Source organism: Panthera uncia, chromosome F2, assembly GCF_023721935.1.
Source record: "Panthera uncia isolate 11264 chromosome F2, Puncia_PCG_1.0, whole genome shotgun sequence".
Lineage (NCBI taxonomy): Eukaryota > Metazoa > Chordata > Mammalia > Carnivora > Felidae > Panthera > Panthera uncia.
The window spans coordinates 59,446,666-59,468,068 of NC_064812.1; the positions used below are offsets into that span (position 1 = coordinate 59,446,666).

Below are 21,403 nucleotides of genomic sequence, written 5' to 3' on the forward strand. Positions count from 1 at the left end.
GTCTTTATAATGTGATTTCGTTCATTCACTTATCCCTTTAGAGATGTTAATGTGACAAGCATATTGCATGCAGAGTAAAACAGGTTATTCAAACAGCTAAAACACAGGTAAATGACTGAGCATGTTAAATATATATTTACATTTTAGTTACAAAGGAGTTGATTTTAGTTATGAAAAGGATTGGGAAAAATTTTAGAGAATGTCAGTGACAGGCATTATACTAATATAATATTATTCTTAATGATTATATATCATGTCATGTCTTTTAGTACATTATTATGGGATGTATTATAATTGTAGTAAGAAGAATATCTAATATATTTATTTTAATGCTAACCGTGATCTAGGCATTGCTCTAAGTGATTTTCATGGAGAAACTCATTTTATCTATTACATATAAATTAATTCATTAGTTAAATAACTAACATAATGTAGCTTTTTACTGTCGACCCTAGTTGACCCAAATAAGATGATTTACATGTCATCAAGTGATCTAAAAAAGCAGCTAAGAACGTTTAATACCAACTGACGCTATTTATTAGGGCAATATTTATCAAGTAATACTGTTTCACACTTTGCCAAGAAAATGCTGTTTTTTTTGTGTTAATAAAGATACAGGTCTTTTGTAAGGCCACTGTGCAGACACTGCAAAAGTCCAGCGTGTTTTGACATCCTTATCCTAAGTTCCAGTGTTGAGACGGTCACTCTTTGGCTTCTTACAGCCTTTATTGCTCATGCAGAGCATCTGTGCAGTGGCTGGAATGGGATCTCTGCCCCACAGTTCATGAACTCGAGGTGTGCTAATCACACACGTTTTCTTGATACAGTGATTCTGTTAGGTATCACATATGAATATACAGGCCTTTATCTTTCCTTAGTGATCCAAAGAGCAACGGTCTTTAAACATGGGTCTTTTTCATACCCTCCTCCTTTTTGTCCCACAGTGGGTGACCATTAAAAACATCTGACAAACAAGCAGTTAACCAGTTTCCTGCTGAGATTAGTAAAATATTTAGTAGTCCTGCAACATCAAGGAGTTTCAGCCCTGCAGGAAACAGTTTGATTCAACTCTTTTTTTTTTGGAGGTAGGAGGTAGGGAATTTACATTTTCATTTGGATGCCCCCTCGTAGTTTCAAGTGGGCATGAAAAAATGTACATATGTAGCTTTTAGTGTAACTTACTCCAAGGTTTTATAGTTTTCTTTATTTTTTAAATTATATGAATAGTTGGAGTAGCTTGTCTTCCCTTCAGGAAAGAGAAATCTCTGGACTGGCAAAGTTAGTATCAGAATGCACAACTACAGCATCTCATCTGGGTTTATGTGATTACAAGTCAAACTAGGAAACTTATTTTAAAATAAAAATTATCATAGATTAGCAAATTTCAAAGGAAGGCACATGTTTAATTTACATATATTGAAATTTTTGGCCCATCTTTTCATGGAATAATTTTTTTAAATCCATGAGAAAGAAACAGTGTTAGTTGATAGTGTTATAAATTGAGAACAAGAACTATAACATTATAAACACCAAGATCGATTGCTTACATTTTAAAGTACCAAAGATAGCAAAATGATATGATTTGTAAATAGTAAATCTTAAAGTACAATAGGAGATGACTTTTGTAGTCTTCTAAAATTATCTTTATATAACTTTTTCTTTAATCAAAATCAAGGTCCTGTGACAATAGTGGAATTTTTAGAGCCACATTTGTAGGAACACACTGCTCTGTTACAATAGATTTTGCTGTGTCGGTTCTAAAGATTTGTGCCTTACAGAATGTAGTATGATTTTATTACCCTAATTATTTCAGGCTAGTGGTCCTCAGAATTCTGGCTTCTGTTGATGCTTTGAATCATAAGAAGCATTTTTCTGTGCCAGAGGATGAATTTCAAAATGTCATTCACACATTTTTTTTTTGACATTCACAATTTTATGAACTTTAATGTTGTTATATCCAAGAAGAAAATATATAACTAAAAAGAGCCATATCAAACTTATTTTTATGACTGGCTGATGTGGAGTGGTGTGTAACATGTGACTCTTTCTTAAGGCCTCTTTTCTGTATATTATTACTTTTTGTTTAATTTGGAACTGTGTCCTCAATCACTAGTTTCTTGTATTTTTCGCATAGTTTTTATCTGGTTTATTGGGCAGTCTCAGTGCAGTGAAGGTACAAACGTGGAAGGATTTTATATTTCTCCAGTCACCACTTTCCTCCATGCTCTGTCAGATCTCCCATTCATGTTCCTTTATATCTGGTTACCTTTAATTTTAAAAATTGAGTCTGGTTCACTGTAAAATGCCAAACTCCGATCCCCAGCATTGCAAGCCAGTTGATTGGCTCAAGACACTTGGAGGAGGGAGGGTGGGCAATGATTTCTTTTTCTCTTCCTCTCACTTCGGTGCCTTTGAATATTTGTGGTCTTTGTGGTCGGTGGGGGGGGGGGGGACTTTTGGGACCTCTTCTGCCATACTCCACCTGTTTCATTTTTTTTTCTTTTTTCTTTTTTTTTTTACATTTATTTATTTTTGAGAGACAGAGACAAAGTGTGAGCAGGGGAGGGGCAGAGAGAGAGGGAGACAGAATCAGAAGCAGCCTCCAGGCTCTGAGCTGCCAGCACAGAGCCCAATGCAGGGCTTGAAACGAACTGTGAGATCATGACCTGAGCTGAGATCAGACACTTAACCGACTGAGCCACCTAGGCACCCCATCCGCCTGCTTCATTTCATGGCCTTACTACTCTGATGTTGGGAAGCCAGGAGGGGGCCAGGGTAGGGGAAGATGCCACCCTAGCCTGGCTTCATTCCCTACTGGCTTCCATGTAGATGATATTCATGATTTTCTTGAGGCAGCATTTGGTTTCTTCCAGTTCCCTCTGTCCCTGCCCTAAATGTTGGCAGCTCCTTAGAGATCCTTTTGTTGTTGGCTATGGGTCCTGGTGTCAGTTCTGGGGCAGCAGGAAAAGTCCCCCTGGGATTAGGTTCTTTTGTAAGTGATAAAAAGCCCAGTGACTTAAATAAAATAGATGTTTATTCTTTTGTCATATAAAGGTCTGTAAGTTTGCAGTCCAGAGCTAGTGTGATGGTTCTGTTCCATCAAGTCTTCAGGGACCCAGGATCCTGCCTACTCACCATCCTACCATCTCTAGGTTTCTGCCTTTGTCCTATGGTGAAAAGATGCTAACATCCACCCGCATTTCAAGCAGGTTGACAAAGCGAGTCAAGAATAAGAGCAAAAGGCACACGCTTGAAATGTCTTTTTAAAGTTTCCAGGAAGCTGTTACATTTACGTTCTACTCAATCACATGCAAGGGAGGCTGAGAAATATGAACTTTATTCTGAGCATTTAAGTAGCCAGCTGGGAATTACTGAGGAAGAATATTGGAGGATAATTAGCAATCTCTGTCACATTCACTGGATGCTCTGACGTCTGCTTTGAAGCTATGTGCAAACTCACACCTCTACATTTATGTTATATACAGGTTATACATGTTCACCAATATTGAATGTCTGCAGGATGCATAATATTTCATAGGGTATTGCAGGCTTACAGTGAATTGTATACAGTTAGGAGAAAGTTAAATCTTTCAGTAATAGTGTCTAAGCCATGGATGGAAATGCAGTTGGGAGTTTATATTTTCTACTAGGATTGTCTTGTGGTATTTCTGTCCTTTATAATCTTCATTTCTCTAGAAGAAGACTAGAACTGCAGTAAATTGGCTGACATATAAGTGTATTCAGTATCAATTTGAGTATTTAGGGAAGTGTCATGTCTTTCATACAGATTTTCAATTGATGTCAAAGGGCGGTTATATTTTATTTTAAAAAGCATGTTTTATAATAGCACTATATCAGACATAATACTTTAATGGTACCATAAATAGCTGTGAACTGTAGCTATTTTAGTGTCACCATTTATTGGCTTTTGCATAAAGCTGTTATGTGATAAGTTTCATTCCCCCCATCATATTTAGCTGATGCATAGTAAACAACACTTCCACATTCTTGAACTCATATATACTGAGTGACCTTTCAACTTGCTTAGGAGGCATAGTGCAGTGATTTAGAACTGCTGTCAAATCTTTTTCCCCAAAGTTAACTTGGAAAAAAATATTTTTATCATAAAATCTTTAAAGTACTTTGGAAACAAGCTTTGTATATTGCCTTGATTTAAACTCTAAACTACTTTTTATAGATTCCAGGATGTTTCCCTACCTTCAGGGAAACTGATGGTGAATCTTAACAACCCTACTGCTTTAAAAATGTTCAATTATTAACCTATTAGACCAAGATCCATATTGTTGTCATTTTCAGTCAGATATATATTATCCATAACAAAATATACGTGGACCATAATCTATAACAAAGGTATATTATGGATATTATGCAGCAGTTAGAAAAAAGCCACAGGGAACTGATATGTGTATTTTAATTTTCTTCCTCACAAATTCAAGATTTTCACCTAAGCTTTTAGCCTAGATCTATGTAAATTTAACAGTTTGAGCAAGTTATAACTAATAAAACCAATTTTCCCTATAAAACAATCAGTAAGAATCCCATTCTATAGGCACGTTTCATTAATCACAAAAGCAATGCTATTTTTACTTTGTTAGCTTAGAATGAAAATAAAAACTGCTAGAAAGAACTTTTCTGAAAGTAGGTAAATGAGAGGATGGAAATTTTCCCACTGGGAAGATGGACTCACACTTCCCTCTACCCCCATTTACCCTGCCTCTGATATGGAATGTCTTACATGTGGTTTTAATAATGGTTGGTTGTGTTTAACTAAAAGAAAAATAATAATATAGTAACTTTATTTTGGTTTGTACATTAAAAATCATTTCACTTTAATTCAATTTGATTACAATGTCAATTTCAAGCAGAACATGAGGTAGTGATATCTATATATATTTAGCAGTGGTTTTATAGGGTATACTGTAATGTAGAAATAGAAGAACATCACTGGCAGTTAACTGGCAATCACACACATGTAGAGTCAAAGATGGACAAAAATTCAGGTTGACAAAATTCCATTGGAATCAAGTGAACTTTGACTTATGCTTACCCTTGAGTCTTTTATGCATGATGCATTATGAAAAGCTGGACTGTAAAGATAGGTATGGTATTTAATTGTGAATTTTTCTACTAGCTATAACACTGTAAAGCATTTTATAAAGCATATCCGAAACTCTTTTAAAACCTCAAAAGTACTTAAAATGGAATTAATAGATTTTCCCTGGATATTGGAAGGTCCTTGATAGCTTTTTAAATATTTGAAGTATATTCTGCATAAATTATTTGAATTTTTCTGGAAATCTAGACCTATTGGAAAGGACCTATTGCATCTGGCTCCCTCTTACAAGTGGCGTTCAGCAGATTGCATGTGTTCTGTTATAGGTTCACTACTGTGATAGACAAAGTGGCAAAGAGTGTGTGACCTGTCTGACATTAGCCCCTGTGCAGATGACTTTCCATGCTATTGGAAGCTCCATTGAAGCCAGCCATGATCAGGTATAATTTGCCACTGCCATTTTGCTGCATTATGGCCCAGCTGAGAAATCAGAGACCATCAAAATGGAAGTTATGTGCACACCTACAGCTTTGCTTTCCCTAATACATTACCCACTAGCACCATCTGCTAGAATTTTTAAAAATCCAAAATTTGGGGGTTGGGAAACCAAGATCTTGGGAGATTTAAATTATTTTAGACTTCTAGTGGGTAGTTCATTATTAATTAAAATACAAAATTCTCTTATATTTGCCCTACAAGTTATTTTCGTGTTTAAAAATTACATATAGGAAGCAGGGTTAGATAAACAACATAGATAACACTAGGGTCTCACTGTAATATACTCATTCAGTTCTGTTGAAGAGAGCTCAATATTCTAGAATGTGTATAAAATAACTGAACTTTCAGAATCATCACCTTACTCCCATAATTTGAGATCTTATTTAAATGACACTGCAGTGTTGTTTCTACTTTTAAGGTTTTATTTCTGAATTACAGCTTAAAATCTGAAAAGTATATTATTTCTTAATGACAAATTCCCTTGTTTAGATAGCAGCTTGCAAAAAAATATCCTGTTTATAACATAATACATATTTTCAATTAAAATAAGCATCGGATTAGACTAATGATCTAGGTCATAGAATTTCTAGTTTGGAGTAAAAATAAATACACATACACGATTTACAGTTTGACTAACCAGCTATGCTTTCTAAATTAACTATTCATATGCAGAACAATGGTAACTCACTTTTATATCCATTTCTCAGTAAATTTGAAGACTTCTAATAGTCTTGCCTGACTAGTCCTTTTTTCCTTCTCTCTGAGTAGTACCCTTGCATGGAAAGAATAAAAGAACATAGTAGTTTATCTTCTCAAACACATGATTTATCACCCAGGTCAAAAAAGACATCCTTAATGGCGCACTTCCCTAGTTCATAATGTCTCTGTCATTGTGGGGTTTCCTTCCGATCATCATTTGTTGATTGGTGTTGAGGAAAAAGCAACTAAATTAGGCAGAAAAAAATGCGTTTTAGGAACTAACCACAGCGTGAGTTAGCTGCAGCTACCTGAGTGGATTCTGCCCTCTCTTTGGGAAAGGAATGTTTTCTGGATTGTTAAATGAAGGAGTTGGTTAGATGGCTTGCAAGATCCATTCCAGTGCTGCCATTTTCTGGTTCTGTGACTGATCTTCCTGCTCCTGGCTGAATAAGCCCCACTAATAATAAACAGTTAATAGCATATTGACTTCGAAAGCAGCTTGGAGATTACTCCAGTGCTTCTCAGAGTTTGGCACTGACCTCTGCTCTAGCTGCAGAAGAGAGTGCAGCAGGAATTAGAAGGACATGACCTAAGCTAATTGATAGAAAGTATTGTGTTTCCCTGTGTAAAACTATAACTTAGCTATATGCTAGGTGCTAAGGATAAGTGATAAGAATGTTAGACATGGTTCCTGCTCTCGTGGAGCTTGCAAACTAGCAACTTTACGACTTTGAGTATTTGCCAACAAGTCTAGCTGCTGCTGTATCTCTGTATCCATTCATGGCAGAAACACATGCAAGAGCAGCATGAGATAACCATCCTGCAAAGGCCGCCTGTTAGGCTGAGCAAAGACATGAAAGAGTGTTTCAGAAAGCCACACACCTGAGAAGAGCAACCCATTGTTAGCAGAGGCAGCATGCTGCTGTACAAGAGCACTGGAATGGGAATAGAGACCGAGATCAAACCTAGATTTGCCATGGAGTAGCTGTGGGAACTTGTCTCTCTGCCTCTTGGAGCTTGGCTTCTTCATGAATAAAATAATGAGGCTGGTTCAGGCTTGTGCCAAGTCCATGTGGTAAAGTTCTGGGCTAGTGTTAGCCCATATGGCACCTTTACAGGTTAGAAAAAAAGATGCTTCTTCCTCAAGGCAATTTACTGCTGTCCAAATCCACAAGAACTACAGCATGAATGGTCTTCCCACCCCCTACCCCACAAGGTGTTCAGCACACAACCTGCACACGTATACGTAGAGGTCTTACACTACATCTACTGGAATGTCAGTTTTACGCAATGGTAAGTAAATAAAGGCATTTCTATGTTAAAGCAAATACAGTTGCATTAGAGTTGATGAATTTGCGTGAAATTTTAAGAGAAAAAAAGACTTTCAGGAAATTTGTTGATAATGGTCAGGTGGATGGATGGAAGCTGGATGGATAGATGGATGAATGAATGGAGCTGTGACTGGATTGGTCATTCTGTACATTAAACACTCTACTTTGGTGGCCTCAGAGGTGCAAACGAAGTACAGTGTGATCAGTACTCCTCCCTTGTGCTTGGATTCTTGGGCTCCCTGAGGAAAGGAGGCACAGTAAATCTCTACTGCACATCCTCTGCTTTTCCGCATTATGTTGCCCTTACACTTTCCTCATACTCAGGGTCTATCTACGCAAAAAGTACTTCTTCACCATACTGAAAGCATAAACTTGATTTCATTAAGTTGGAAAGGATGTACCACTAAATGGCTTTTTCATCTGTTAACCAGTAAATACTGGAAAACATTTTAAAGCAAGAAAAACTACAATCACTTACAGAACGTGTTCTATCCTTAGTTCATTTGAGCCAACGTAATTTAATGAACAGAGTAAGTATTCTGAGAAAAAACATGTAAAATTTAGAGGCGACCCATCTTAAAACAAACTCCTGTTGTTCTTATCTATGTGGAAAATGAAGGTGACAAATGGAAGAGCTCTCTAGCCTTGAACATTTACAGGCTACCTTAGTTTTTTAGATTTAACCCTAGGAACTCAGCAAAATGGAGACTAAATGTATTGTTCAGTGTATCCACTCACTGTATTAAGGAGTGAGAGGACAAGGACTGTGAAGTATCTATCAAAGGTCCATACAGATCTGCAGAATGGTCAGGAGGGAGATATAGTATCATCTGTATGCTGACAACATCCAAATGTATGCAGCTTTTAATTCTCCCACCAACAAACCTGCCTCTCCCTTCACCCCTGTCCTTTCTTTTTACCCATCCTGGTAAACAACACCATCACCTACCTTGTTGCTCAAGCCAAGCTCCTTGGAGCATCTTTGCCTCTTCTCTCCTCCTCACATGCTACGTCCAGTCCCATTATCCCTTTGAATTACATCTATCATCTGACTACTTTTCACTACCTCCATTGTTGCCCTTATAGTCACTATCATGGTTTTTGGGTTTTTTAAAAGATTTTATTTTATTTTATTTTATTTTATTTTATTTTATTTTATTTTATATTTATTTATTTATTTTGAGAGTGAGGGGGAGAGAGAAGGAGCAATAAAGAGAGAGCAAAAGAGAGAATCCCAAGCAGGCACCATGCTGGCAGTGCAGAGCCTAACACAGGGTCCCATCTCATGAGCCATGAGATCAAGACCTGAACTGAAATCAAGAGTTGAACAGTCAACTGACTGAGCCACCCAGGCGCCCTTAAAAATTTTATTTTTAAGTAATCTCTCCACTCAGTGTGGCCTCGAACTTAACAACCCCAAGATCAACAGTTGTATGCTCCACTGACTGAGCCAGCCAGATGCCCCTATCCTGTTTAAGATTACAGGCAACTGCAGTAGTCTTTACACTAGATTCCTTTTTTTCTGCTTCTGTTCCATTGTGGTCTATCTTCCATGCAGTAGCCAGAATTATTTTTAAGTTAATCCGATCAGATTTTCAGCTGTTCAGAACCTTCCAGTGGCTTTTCCCATCACACCTAGTACAAATCCAAAACTTTTGTTATGGCATTTAAGTCCCTATGTGATTTGGCCCTTTCCACCTCTCCAGTTTCAATTCCTACCACTCTCCGTTTCACTCAGTGTCCAGGTCTCTTTCGCTTTGTTGCCAGTTATATCATGACAGATGAAAGAAACCAGAAATCAAAAGGCAACATACTGTAGACTTGATGTGTATGACATTCTGGAGAAGGCAGAACTTGAGAGACAGAAAACAGATCATTGGTTGCCAGGGGCTGAGGAAGGATTGACCATAAGTTGTCATGAGAATTTTGAAGGGCAATGGAAATGTGCTGTATCTTGATTGTGGTGGTAGAACATGACTATACACTTATTAAACTTATAGAACTGTATGCTTTTAGTAAAAAGGGTAAATTTTACTGTATTTAGGTTATACCTCAATAAACCTAACTTAAAAAAAAAAGCCAGTTTCATTCCTTTATCATTGACCCATGTATGGTATTGACCCCAGGGAAATGTGGAGACATGACATCCCCTTTCCTTTCCTGTATGCTCTGAATATGTTGGATCCACCTTAGAATGCACTAAATTTAACTTAGAGCCTAGTTTAGAGCTTCTCCAAATACCAGTGGTTAGTTAAGGCCCACTTCAGACTTCCTAGAATAATTATTAGTCTCCAAAAGTGGTCTAAGCCTGCCCCTGTCTGACTTCAGAGAAAGGATCTGTAGGCCAGCATTTCCCATTTGGGGACTTTGAATTCTCATCCAGAGAGTAGGCAGTCATTCAGGCTGGTTGCTGCCTGGGCGTCCTGGTGAGGTCTGGGTGAAAATGTTCTATGCGTTTGCTTTTATTCATCGTAGCAAATGTGATACTATTAATTTACATTAGTTTTGAATGTTTAATTGTCTAGAATAAAAACAGTTTAAATTTCTAGATGGTGATTTTCTTTTTAAATGTTTTTTAGCAAAATATTTTAAGTATTTTAACAAATATAGCAAAAATTTGTCAACTGAACAACTCTCTGGGAATATTGCACTAGATAGTAGAGCATCCAAAGATAACTAACTTCTAGTCTTCGTAATAGGCTAGGTAACTAACTTAATGTAGGCTTCAGTGAGTTCATCATCCTGTGAAATTTAAAATCTGCAGAGCATATGGTGGTTTCAATGAAGAGCAGTCATCCTTATTCATAAGTTGGGTAAAGAGCACATTTATTCGGTAAGATTAAGCTAGTGAGGGTTTTGCTCAATGTTTTTCAATATATCCTATTTGGAAATTAAATTTATATTGGTTAGTATATATTATTAAAAGCAGAATCATTTATAATAATGCAGAAAGGTTTTTGGAATCTTCTAGCTTGGTTATAATTCACCAAATATTCTTTCCTCTCTCCTTGTGGCCTGACACTTTCTACATCTTTCTTCATCGTGCTTGGATGTTACTGAGTCCTGTTTACTCTTTCTCTTTTGCTTAAATTGGTCACCTTCCAGGTACAGCCTCAAAATCATAAACTTCCTTCCCTGTCTTTATATTTTATTTTATTCACCTTCATTTAGACTGCATTATTAATCTCACCAATCTCACCAGCACTGGGTAGGCAGATGTAGATTAGTTAAAATACTGTAGCTTAGTTTCTAGTTATGTGGTTTATCACTGCCTACCTTATTGTGTTCAGGTTAGCTTTGGAACTCACTTGCTTCATATAAAAAAGGAATAAATCAACCACCTAACCAAGCACTAACTCACCCATGTAGTATATAACATGTAAATTACTATTTGCTCTAATTTGACTTCTCGTCAACATAAGATGAGATTATGATATAAAGGACAAAGCATAATTAGTATATTTATGTACATATACATACATATACATACAAAGCATAATTAGCACGTTTATATACATATATATAAAAGGCAAAGCATAATTAGCTTTCATAAATTCTTAAAATTTATGAAATGAGCAATTCTACAAGATAAATGAAACAGGAACTAAATTTATATTAAATGTGTTAACTCTGTACCAGGTATTGTGCTAGGCTCTACATCCATTATTTTGATTGATTCTCATAATAATTCTATGAGGTATAAACTATAGTGTTCGTATATTTGCTTCATTTGCTACATCACCTGTAAAAATTTATGTTCATCTTTGCATACCAAGCTGAGGTGTTGCCAGTGTGGGTGCTTTGACTGGAATTCAAGGCCAACCTCTCAGTGAAAGGACAACCATGAAGTACATGGAACAAGTTACAAATCCAAATCTAAAGGGTATTCTCTTCTACTTTTGTTTAGTTAAGGTCTGCTTATAGGTTTTTCTTTCCTGATTAATTAATGTGATATGACACATATGTGATAGTATATACTATCACAACAATAATGCATGGATTGATTATAGACTATACACAGAACTTTTATAGTGCTAGATGGTCTTAAATGATAGTACATGTATAGTCCCTTTCCCTTGAGGTAAACGTTAGTCTGATGGAGTGGATCAGTTAGGATGCTTTTGGCTACAAGTAACAGAAAACCTGACTCATACTGGCTTAAACAATAAGGAACCTTGTTATCTCCCATAACAGGAAGTTCAGAGGAAGGGTGAATCCCAGGGTTGGTTGATAAAGTAGCTTAGCAATGTCAACAAGGACTCAGGTTATTCCATTTCTTAGCTCTGCTTCATCCTCTGATTCATGGAAAGATGGCCACAGTAGTTCTCTGTGTCACTGGCAGTGTATCCACATTTAAAAGAAGATGAGAGATCAGATCTTACTGTATCTCCTTTTAGGAGCAAAGACATCTATATCAGGAACTCCTCCAGCCATCTTTCCTTCATGGTGCATGCCTGGATTGAGTCATTCACAAGCCCATCTCCTAACAGTCGCTGGCAAGAGACAATGAGATCACTATAAGATTTTTTTTCTTTTTTAAGATTTTTATGTTTTAAGCAATCTCTACACCCAACATAGGGCTTGAACTCATGACCACAAGATCAAGAGTCACATGCTTTAGTGACTGAGCCAGTCAGGTGCCCTGAGATCACCATGAGTCTAAATGCTTAGGGTGAAATGATTGTTGAAGAATCAACTACAGAGACTACTACATGAGGAATTAAATGCCACATTATATAATTCGAAATGTTCTCTCAGACTCATTAAAAAAAACAACAGGTGAACTTGATCTTAATAATATACGTTAATTAACCCAATATATCCAAAGTATCACTTCCACATACAATCAGCTTTTTACATTATTGAGGTATTTAACCATCTCTCATATGTCTCATTTTGGACTAGCCACACTTCAAGTGCTCAGTACCACGTATGTGTTGCACAGCACAGGTCTCTGGGCATTATGATTTGGTCCCTGCCCTTGTCTCCAATCTCATCCTTCACCATTCACCCTGTACCTAACTAAAACCCACACTTTATGTTCTGGCAGTATAGAGTTCCCATATCTCATGCTCTTTTGCATCTGTGTCTTTGTCTACACTGTTCCCTCTGCCTGGGCCATTCTCTCCTTGCTCATAATAGGAACTTTAATTGTTGTATCCGTCAGATCCAACCAAGCTGTCAGTGGCAGTCAATAGGCCTTCCCCAAACCTACTTTCTGTGTTATTCCATTGTTAAACCTATCAAACTATCTTCCCATTGTTTTTCACATTGGTGGACCCTGCTGGGCAGTAACCTCTTGGAGGTGCAGGGCAATGTCTTATTCACCTTTGAATTCTCCTTGTCTATGCTCTGGCCTGTAGGAGGCACTCAATTCATGTTTATAGGATGGAATTGAATTAGATTTCTAAGAAAATTAGAATAACTTGGATTTGGTAGAATTCATTTGGTAGAACTAGTGAGAGAAGTACAATGTTTGTCCTAGTATGCTTTCTCTCATGGTGCCTTATAAGGACATTATTTGTGAAAGCATTCTGGTACTTTGGTATGTTGACATCTGAGTGTTTACGTACTCTGAGTATATGTAACTGAGTATATGTAGCATTTGGAATCTGTCAGTAATTCTTCCACTGATCTGTTTGTAATCTTTAATTTTTGTAACCTATTATGCATAAGCCTCCGTCCTTCTCAGTGTCCTGAATTGCTTTCTTCAAGTTCCAGAGCCTGCCTCCTGATTCTAGCATTCCGTATTGTAGTACATAAGTCAGTATCCACTGAATGATGTCACTGGGGACTGCAGTCCTCAGAATATAAAGAGACATGAACTTCATAGTTTGGAGCAACAATTACCTAAGACAAAGTGTTTTTTTTTTTATTATTAACATAAAGGACACACTTAAGTGACATTGTATAATAACAGACCCCATGTCATCATCCTAGAGATATCTGTAATAGGGTTCAGGAATTCTTTGTGTTACATAGATTCAGTGTGGATTTTGAACTTCAGCTGTTTTTCTTGTTCCACACGTCAAGCCAGAGTGCTGAGTGCCATGGGGTGTTGACAGAGAGGGAATGATCACTGCCGTTGGCAGCTTCCACGAGGTCCCGGAGCTGCCAAAATTCAAAATGTAACCTGATTTTCATTTACTTTTTATGAAATAGGGTGCTAAGAGAGATATTAGAAAGGCACATCAATTTTAATGTTTGCTTCGAGAAATTGTTTTCATATATACTGATTTTTTTTATATTGAAATATTTCAGAATATTTCCTCTACTTGAAACGTATCCCATGATTATAGGACAAAAATTTCTTCTGCTGACTTTTAACTTTATTATATGAAATTCCCATTTTACACAAGTATATATTGTGGTTAAGGAATTTAATCATATCTTTTTTTTTCCTTTACATTTTATATTTCAGTAATTGGCCCAGTAGTTCACATAGTGTTTTGTTTTTGTTTTTAGATTTTCTTTAATTGAGATATAATTGATATATATAACATGGTATTAGTTTTAAGTATACAACATTTTATGTGAAATGATTGTCATAATAAATTTAGTTAACATCTGTCACCACACACAGTTACAAATTCAATCATATCTTCAAAAAAAATCAGCAGGAAGTCAATAGGAACAACTTCTCACCACTGGATAGTTTATCACTCATGGATGGTCTAGAACAGGAGTCAGCAAACTGTGACCTGCAGGCCAAATCCATGCTACCGCTTGAATTAAGAATGGTTTTTAGATTTTGAAATGATTGGAAAAAAGATCAAAAGAAGAGTAATATTTCATGACATATGAGAATTATATGGAATTCAAATTTTAGTGCCCATAAATAAGTTTCATCGGAAAACAGTCATGCTTATTCACTTGGGTATTGTCTATAGCCACTTTTACTCCACAACAGCAGAGATGAGTGGTTATGACAGAGACCTTGTCGCCTGCAGAGCCTGAGATACTTAGTATCTGCCACTTTACAGGAAAAAAATTGCTGGTCTAATTCCTGGACTAGAAGGAAGAAACATTAGGCATTCACCTTTTGAAATTTGTATCAAATGGTTATTTTAAACATGGGCATTCAGAGTTCATTCTCTTTCAGAAAGGAGCCAGTTTTCTGGAAATAGTTCCCCTATTACAGCACAGTTAGACTTGATTGTGAATTTTGTATTTATTTACTCTACAGTGGAAATCAATTTTATTCTCTAAGGGAATAATAAGTCTTTCTTTATCAGTATTCATCAGAGCATTGAAAGAAAGTTTGTACCAAAGGAGGTTACTTTTGTCTCCTTTTGAAATCCCATTTAGAAACATTTCATAGTTGGACTTTTTTTTTTTTTTTTTTAAGTAGTAGGGAATATTCTCTTGTTTCCATGGTGATCTTTCACTTCTTTTATTTCAGCTGTATAAGCAGTTTCCAGAACCAACACTGAGTTATAGGAGAAGGCAGTGAGAAGACTAAATATTATATATTTTATAACTGATTCATGATTCCATTTATGCTTAGTATAGCATGACCACATTTCTAGGAGGGTGCACATATCCAGTGATATTGTGCCCACAAGTGACTTATTAATTTTACCCAAAAATTAATTTTGGACTACAGTCAAAACCCACGAATTTAATTTATTGCTTTCTTTCTCCCACTTTTTCCTGAAGTGATGATTAACAGCTATTTTAATCAACAGAAAGTGTGAAATTTTAGGTTTCTAAAAACCTGACTTTTCTCAACTACACTAAAAATGATTTTTAGGGTGATTATTTGACCTGTACCCCAGTTACCTATAGCTCAGTGTTTCACAACAGATTATCTCTTTGAAGATAATTTCATGTTCATGATCTCAACAAATTATAGAACCAAAAATATTTTCTAGATTTTTCTCCCTAATAAGTTTTGGTCAACTTGGGACCTGCATACAAACTCCATGTCAGTAGTTACTTGATCTTTAAACTTTTCTTTTTTAATGTTTATATATTTTTGAGAGAGAGAGAGAGTGTGTGAGTGGGGGTGGGGGAGGGGCAGAGAACGAAGGAGAGACAGAACTCAAAGCAAGCTCCAGGCTCTGCACTGTCAGCACAGAGCCTGAGACAGAGCTTGAACTCACAAACTGTGAGATCACAATCTGAGCCGAAGTCAAACGCTTGACTGACTGAGCCACCCAGGCACCCCATTAGTTCCTTGATTTTTAATTCAGTATTCCAATTTTACATTATTTAAGTAGGAATTTAATATTTCTACTGTTCTGTAGATCCATATATTTGAAGTTGATTTGAAGATCATTAGGGAAATATTCTACAAACCTTTCTGTTAACAGTTCATACTAATGAATCATAACCAGATATATTATTAAACCAATAAATACCATATGTATATAATTGGCTAAATGGATGTGAAAGTTATAGTGGAAAACTGTTGCCTATATAGACTTTTTAAAGTGACGATCAATGGCATATAGTCCCCCAGGCCACAGATTTGAGAGCGTTATTACCCACTGGAGGTCACTTTTACAGCCTAAAGAGTATTACCTTCCTTGTAAACTCAAATTATGGTGTTGTGTATGATTTATTATACTATTTAAAACCGAAAAACAGAAACCTACTCTTAGTAATACACCTTCAATTAAGTCATGTCTCTCCCCATTTCCAAAATTCTTTTTTAGACAAACTAGTTATTTTTCAGAAATCCAATTTTCTTCTTTCATTGCTAATAGTTATTTGGCCTGCTCTCTTTGTTTCTAAGTTGGCAGCTAATGCCTTTTCAGATCACATATTTTAAAAATACCCTTTAGTTAATTTGCTTCTCTTTGCATCCTCTGATGAAGGAATTTGAAGACAGTTTTAAGCCCCCAAATATTTAACATATGTGAAATTAGTAATGGTCAACGTAGTGATAAAAAACGTCTCTGTGACCCTTCGTAGGCAGTCCAGTGGTGTGCTACCGTCCTCTGGTACCTTTGGTGAGAAGTGTCACCATTATACCAAGACCCACACTTAAATTTCTCACTCCGGAGGACTAATATGCAGTAGGCTTCCTACCTGGCTCACTAAACCTCATATGCAGAAAAGTCATGGCCTCATATCAGTTCTTGCCATAGAAGGAAACATAATAAGAAATTTTTCAGCTCAGGAACAAACTCGCTTGGCTGCCAGAGCCTCGTTGCTGCTACATTTCTGCTTCCTAGGCTCCTGTTTGCTGGTCTCCTTACCTAGCACATCCTTACTGTCTGCTTGGCTGACCCTTGTACTCTGACTGCTGGTTACTTACCACCTGTCTGCTCTGTTGGTTTGTCTTGGCCTACCAGTACTTTGGTTCTCTTTCATCTTGTACTGCCTAACTGACCCCTTGACATTGGCTTCTGACTGTTTTCTGTCCTTGTCCACACCTTGCATTACAGAGACTCATTATTCTCATTGCTCTTCAAATCCAAAACTGCCTATGATTGACAGAAGTACATTTTATAGATATTCTATTCTGCAGTCATTATAAAATGCAGAGAATACCATTTTACTTGTTCATGGAACTGATATTCAGTCTGTGCCCTCTGATATGGTTGTACCAAGTGTTAAAATGTTTAAATGCTTTCATAATACTTGGCAAATAGCTGCTGCCACATATTTCACCCCCTACCATTGTGGCCTCATGTCCAGGACCTCTGGGACCTCTCCATCATCTAGCAACTGATGGATCATTTCTTGGGCCAACAGGAGTTTTCAGGACCGTTTTGTTGTCTGAATTCATTGGTTTGTGTTCATACCACAAATTATTACAAATGTTAAATATCACTTCTGCTTTCAGAGGTATATGGAAGAGTTAAGTTCTTCAAGGGGAGGAGGGTAGAGACGTCCTAAAGCGACCATTTTTCTGAAATGATTTTTGAAAATTTCCATTGGAAATCAAGAAGCATTTTATTCATTCAGCAGTCATACTAAGCCCTAGTTTCATGCCCATCACTGTACTATATGCTAAGGAGTATTTCCAATTGTGTAAATTGTGAAAGCCCTCATACTGAGTGTAATACAAAGTTGGAGATGGGATATATGGGAACTTTCTGTACTCTCTGTTCAATTTTACTGTGACTCGAAAATGCTTTAAAAAATAAAACCCATTTAAAAGGAAATAAATATTGGTGAAACGACAAAACACATAAACAATTGACTGATTGCAAAGTGACATGTTTAGTGTCAGAAACGTGTACAAAATCTATATATGTATATGTGAATATTGAAAAGCTGTGGAATACAGGAATGATCAAGAACAGAAGAGTTCACCTGATTAAGCTTCTTTTAGGAGTTGGTGGACCAAAAATTGAAAGACAAATTACAAGGGCTTCCCACATAGGGAAAACAACATGAGAAAGATTAGAAACATGGAAATTGGCAAGGACTATGTGGGGAAAGAAAAACTTAACTTGGTGGGAGCTCCAGGAATACATAATGTTGCATAAGATCAAGGCAGTTGAGTACATTTTGACAGCTAGGTTAAGTAGTACACATTTTATGTTTTTGCAGCAAAGAACCATTCTTCAGTCAGGAGCAGGGAATATGATTATGCTGGTGTCTCTAAGATCAATCTAGTAGCCAGATGCAGGATTGACTGTGGTGGGGAAGAAAGCTTCCACAATAGTGCTGGTTATCTTGATGGGTGTGTCTCTACAAATGGCAAGAAAAACAGCATCTCTCCCAGAGCGACATTGCATAAAAAGAATCAGCAGACCTTGGTGACCAGCTGAGTATGACAGAAAGAAGCAGAGCAATTAAAAATAGCTTTAAAGGCACACTACCAATATAATATGGCAGAGTGAGAGCTGGACAATTATTTTCAAAAAGCAAACTGGACAAAATTATCAAGAACAGCAATTTTAGGACTCTGGAAATTGACCAAAGACACTCAACAAATTGAAAAGCATTTATTCACGGAAAAATGACTGGACTTCAGGTAAGAAAAGTAGGGTCCTGTGGTGTTTCTGTCTGGAGCTGCTCCCATGCCCCACTTTGAGGCTCAGTCAGCATAGGAGTTCTGCAAGGGTGAGGAAAACCATGAAAACCAGCAGTTTCACTGGAGGAATGGCCTCCCTTGATTTAAAGTAGAATGTGAGAAACCCTATGCCCATAGGCATTGTGAATAACACTGGATATCTTGATGGCAAACAGATAGGAAAGGCTGGCTAATGACTCTGTGAACCTGACATTACAGTCTTGGTTGGAGTCAACAATAGACAAACAGACTAGCCAGAAATTTATCAGGGAGATTCAGGGAATGATACAGTGATAGGGGCCTTGGTAAACCACACATATTCCTGGCTGACCAACAGACTTCACACACCTGCAGGAGAGACCAAAGAGGGCCCAAGCTATCTATACATCATCCCTGCTGCACGTGAAATTCTGCACGTATGCAGAGGAGATGCAAGAGGGTCTGGCAGAAAGTAAATGCCCAGGCAGACCTGAGAACTGCCAGAAATTTGAATGAGCTTCCCAACCCAAACACAGCTCCGTTGGCAGAGAGTAGAAGCTACATTGGCTTAAGGTGTTGGAGCACAATTAATGATCAGTAATTGACTAAGCTATGCAGACACAAGGGTCATTCCTAGAAAGTCAGATTTAAAAATAAAAACAAAAGGAAATTTTAAAAAACTGAGTAGAGAGAGACACAAGGAACACATGCCCTGGGGAGATGGATTGCATACATTTAATCAAGCAAATTAATAGTGGAAAAACAACAGGAACAACAACAGCCCTGAGAGAGGAACATCAAAATCCAGAGTTACTACAATATATATATGCCATATGTGTGTGTGTGTGTGTGTGTGTGCGTGCGCGCGTGTGTATCCAGTTTTTAACAAAAAATTACAAGATATGAAAAGAAAGGAAAGGTTTACCAATACTCAGTGGAAAGAAGCTGTGGGCCCAGAGCTTTGGACTTGCGGAGAAAGACTTCAAAGCAGCTATATTAAATATGTTCAACTAATAAAAGGAAGCCATGTTTGAAGAATTAAAGAAAAACATGATAATAATTCAACAAATAGAGAATTACTGAAATGAAAAATTCACCAGAGTGATTCAACAACAGATTTGAGATGGCAGAAGAAAGAACCCATGAACTTCAAGATGTATCAAAAGAAATTATCCAGCCTGAAAAACAGGAAAAAAAGAGTTTAAAAATGGACAGAGCCTCAGAAACTGTGGGACAACATCAAGCAACATATAAAAAGCATTAAACACCATTATCAAGGTTGATTTAACATCTGAAAATCACATACTATATTCATCATATTAATAAAGGGGAAAAAACACAATAATCTCAGTAAACACAGAAAAAGCACTTGACAAAATCCAACATGCATTCCTGATTAAAAGCCCTGAACAATTTAGGAATAGAGCATTTAGGAACTTTCTTAACTTAATAAAGAACATCTATGAAAACTCTACAACTAATGTCATCTTAATGATGAAAGACTGCAGGCTTCCCCCCCCCCCCATAAGTTTGGGGACAAAACAAGAATGCTTACACTAAACATTTTTTGCTCAACATTACACCAGAGTTTGTAGCCACTGCAAAAGGGAGTGAGACGGAGGAAAGAGAAACAAAAAGTCATGCAACTTGGAAAGGAAGAAACAAAACTTTATTTGTAGATGACATGATTATGTATTTAGAAAATCCTAAGAAATACACACACACACACACATACACACACACCTATTAGGACTTAAAAATAAGTTCATAAAGTTATAGGATACAAATTAATATACAAAAATCAATTGTATACTAGATACAAATGTACTAGAAACAAGCATCCAAAAATAAATTTAAGAAGACAATTTCATTGACAATACCATCAAAAATAATAAGATACTTAGGAATCAATTTAACCAAAGAAGTATTAAGACTTTACACTGAAAACTACAAAACATTGCTGAGAGAAGTTAAAAATCTAAATATATGAGAGAATTCAACATTCATGGATTAGAAGACCCATTAATGTTAAGTTGCCACTTTTCCCCAAATTGATCTATACAGTCAGGGCAATCTCTATCAGAATCCCAGTAGGTTTTTGTTTTGTTTTTGTTTTTTTGTTTTTGTTTTTGTTTTTGTTCTTGTTTTTTTTTTTTTTTTTTAGAAATTGACAAGCTGATCCCAACATTTATATGGAAATGCAAAGAGCCCAGAACAGTTAAAACAATTTTGAAAAGGAAGAACAAAATTGAAAGACTTACACTACCCAAATTTTACTATAAAACTACATTATTCTAAGTTAGCGGCATGAGGATACACATGTAGATCAATGGAACAGAATCAAATGGAACAGTCCAGAAATGAACCTTTATATTTAAGTTCAATCTATTTTCCAAAGAAGTGCCAAGGAAATTGAGAAAGGATTGTTTTTTTAAGAGATGGTACTAGGAAAATTAAATATCCATATGCAAAAGATAAATTTAGACCCTTACCTCAACCATATACAAAAATTAACTTAAAATGATAATAGATGTAAGTGTAAATCTAAAAAAGTAAAACTTCTGGAAAAATCATAGGAGAAATTTTCATGACCTTGGGTTAGGCCAAGAATTTTTAGATTCAACACTAAAACATAATCCATAAAAGAAGAAATTGTGTAATTGGACTTTATCAAAACTTAAAACTTTTGTGCTTTAAAAGATACCATTGAGAAAAAAGACAAGGCACCAACTAGAAGAAACTATTTGCAAATCATATATCTTACAAATTACTCATACCTATGAATATAACAAAGAGCTCTTATGACAATAATAAGAAGGCAATGCAAAATGGATAAATGATATGAAT

The 21,403-nt window shown here is 36.4% G+C and overlaps 1 protein-coding gene across 5 annotated transcripts in view; it reads left to right on the forward strand.

Annotated features, from left to right (window-relative positions):
• The window catches only part of STAU2 (staufen double-stranded RNA binding protein 2), a 310,778-nt gene that overhangs the window by 202,820 nt on the left and 86,555 nt on the right, over positions 1–21,403 (forward strand). For 4 of the 5 annotated variants that reach the window (XM_049633242.1, XM_049633243.1, XM_049633240.1 and 1 more), the window contains exon 12: positions 5,401–5,514. The exons of the other annotated variant lie outside the window; for it this stretch is intronic. In XM_049633242.1, coding sequence (XP_049489199.1) covers positions 5,401–5,514 — 114 coding nt within the window. The remainder of the gene's footprint in view (positions 1–5,400; positions 5,515–21,403) is intronic. 5 annotated transcript variants of the gene reach the window in all.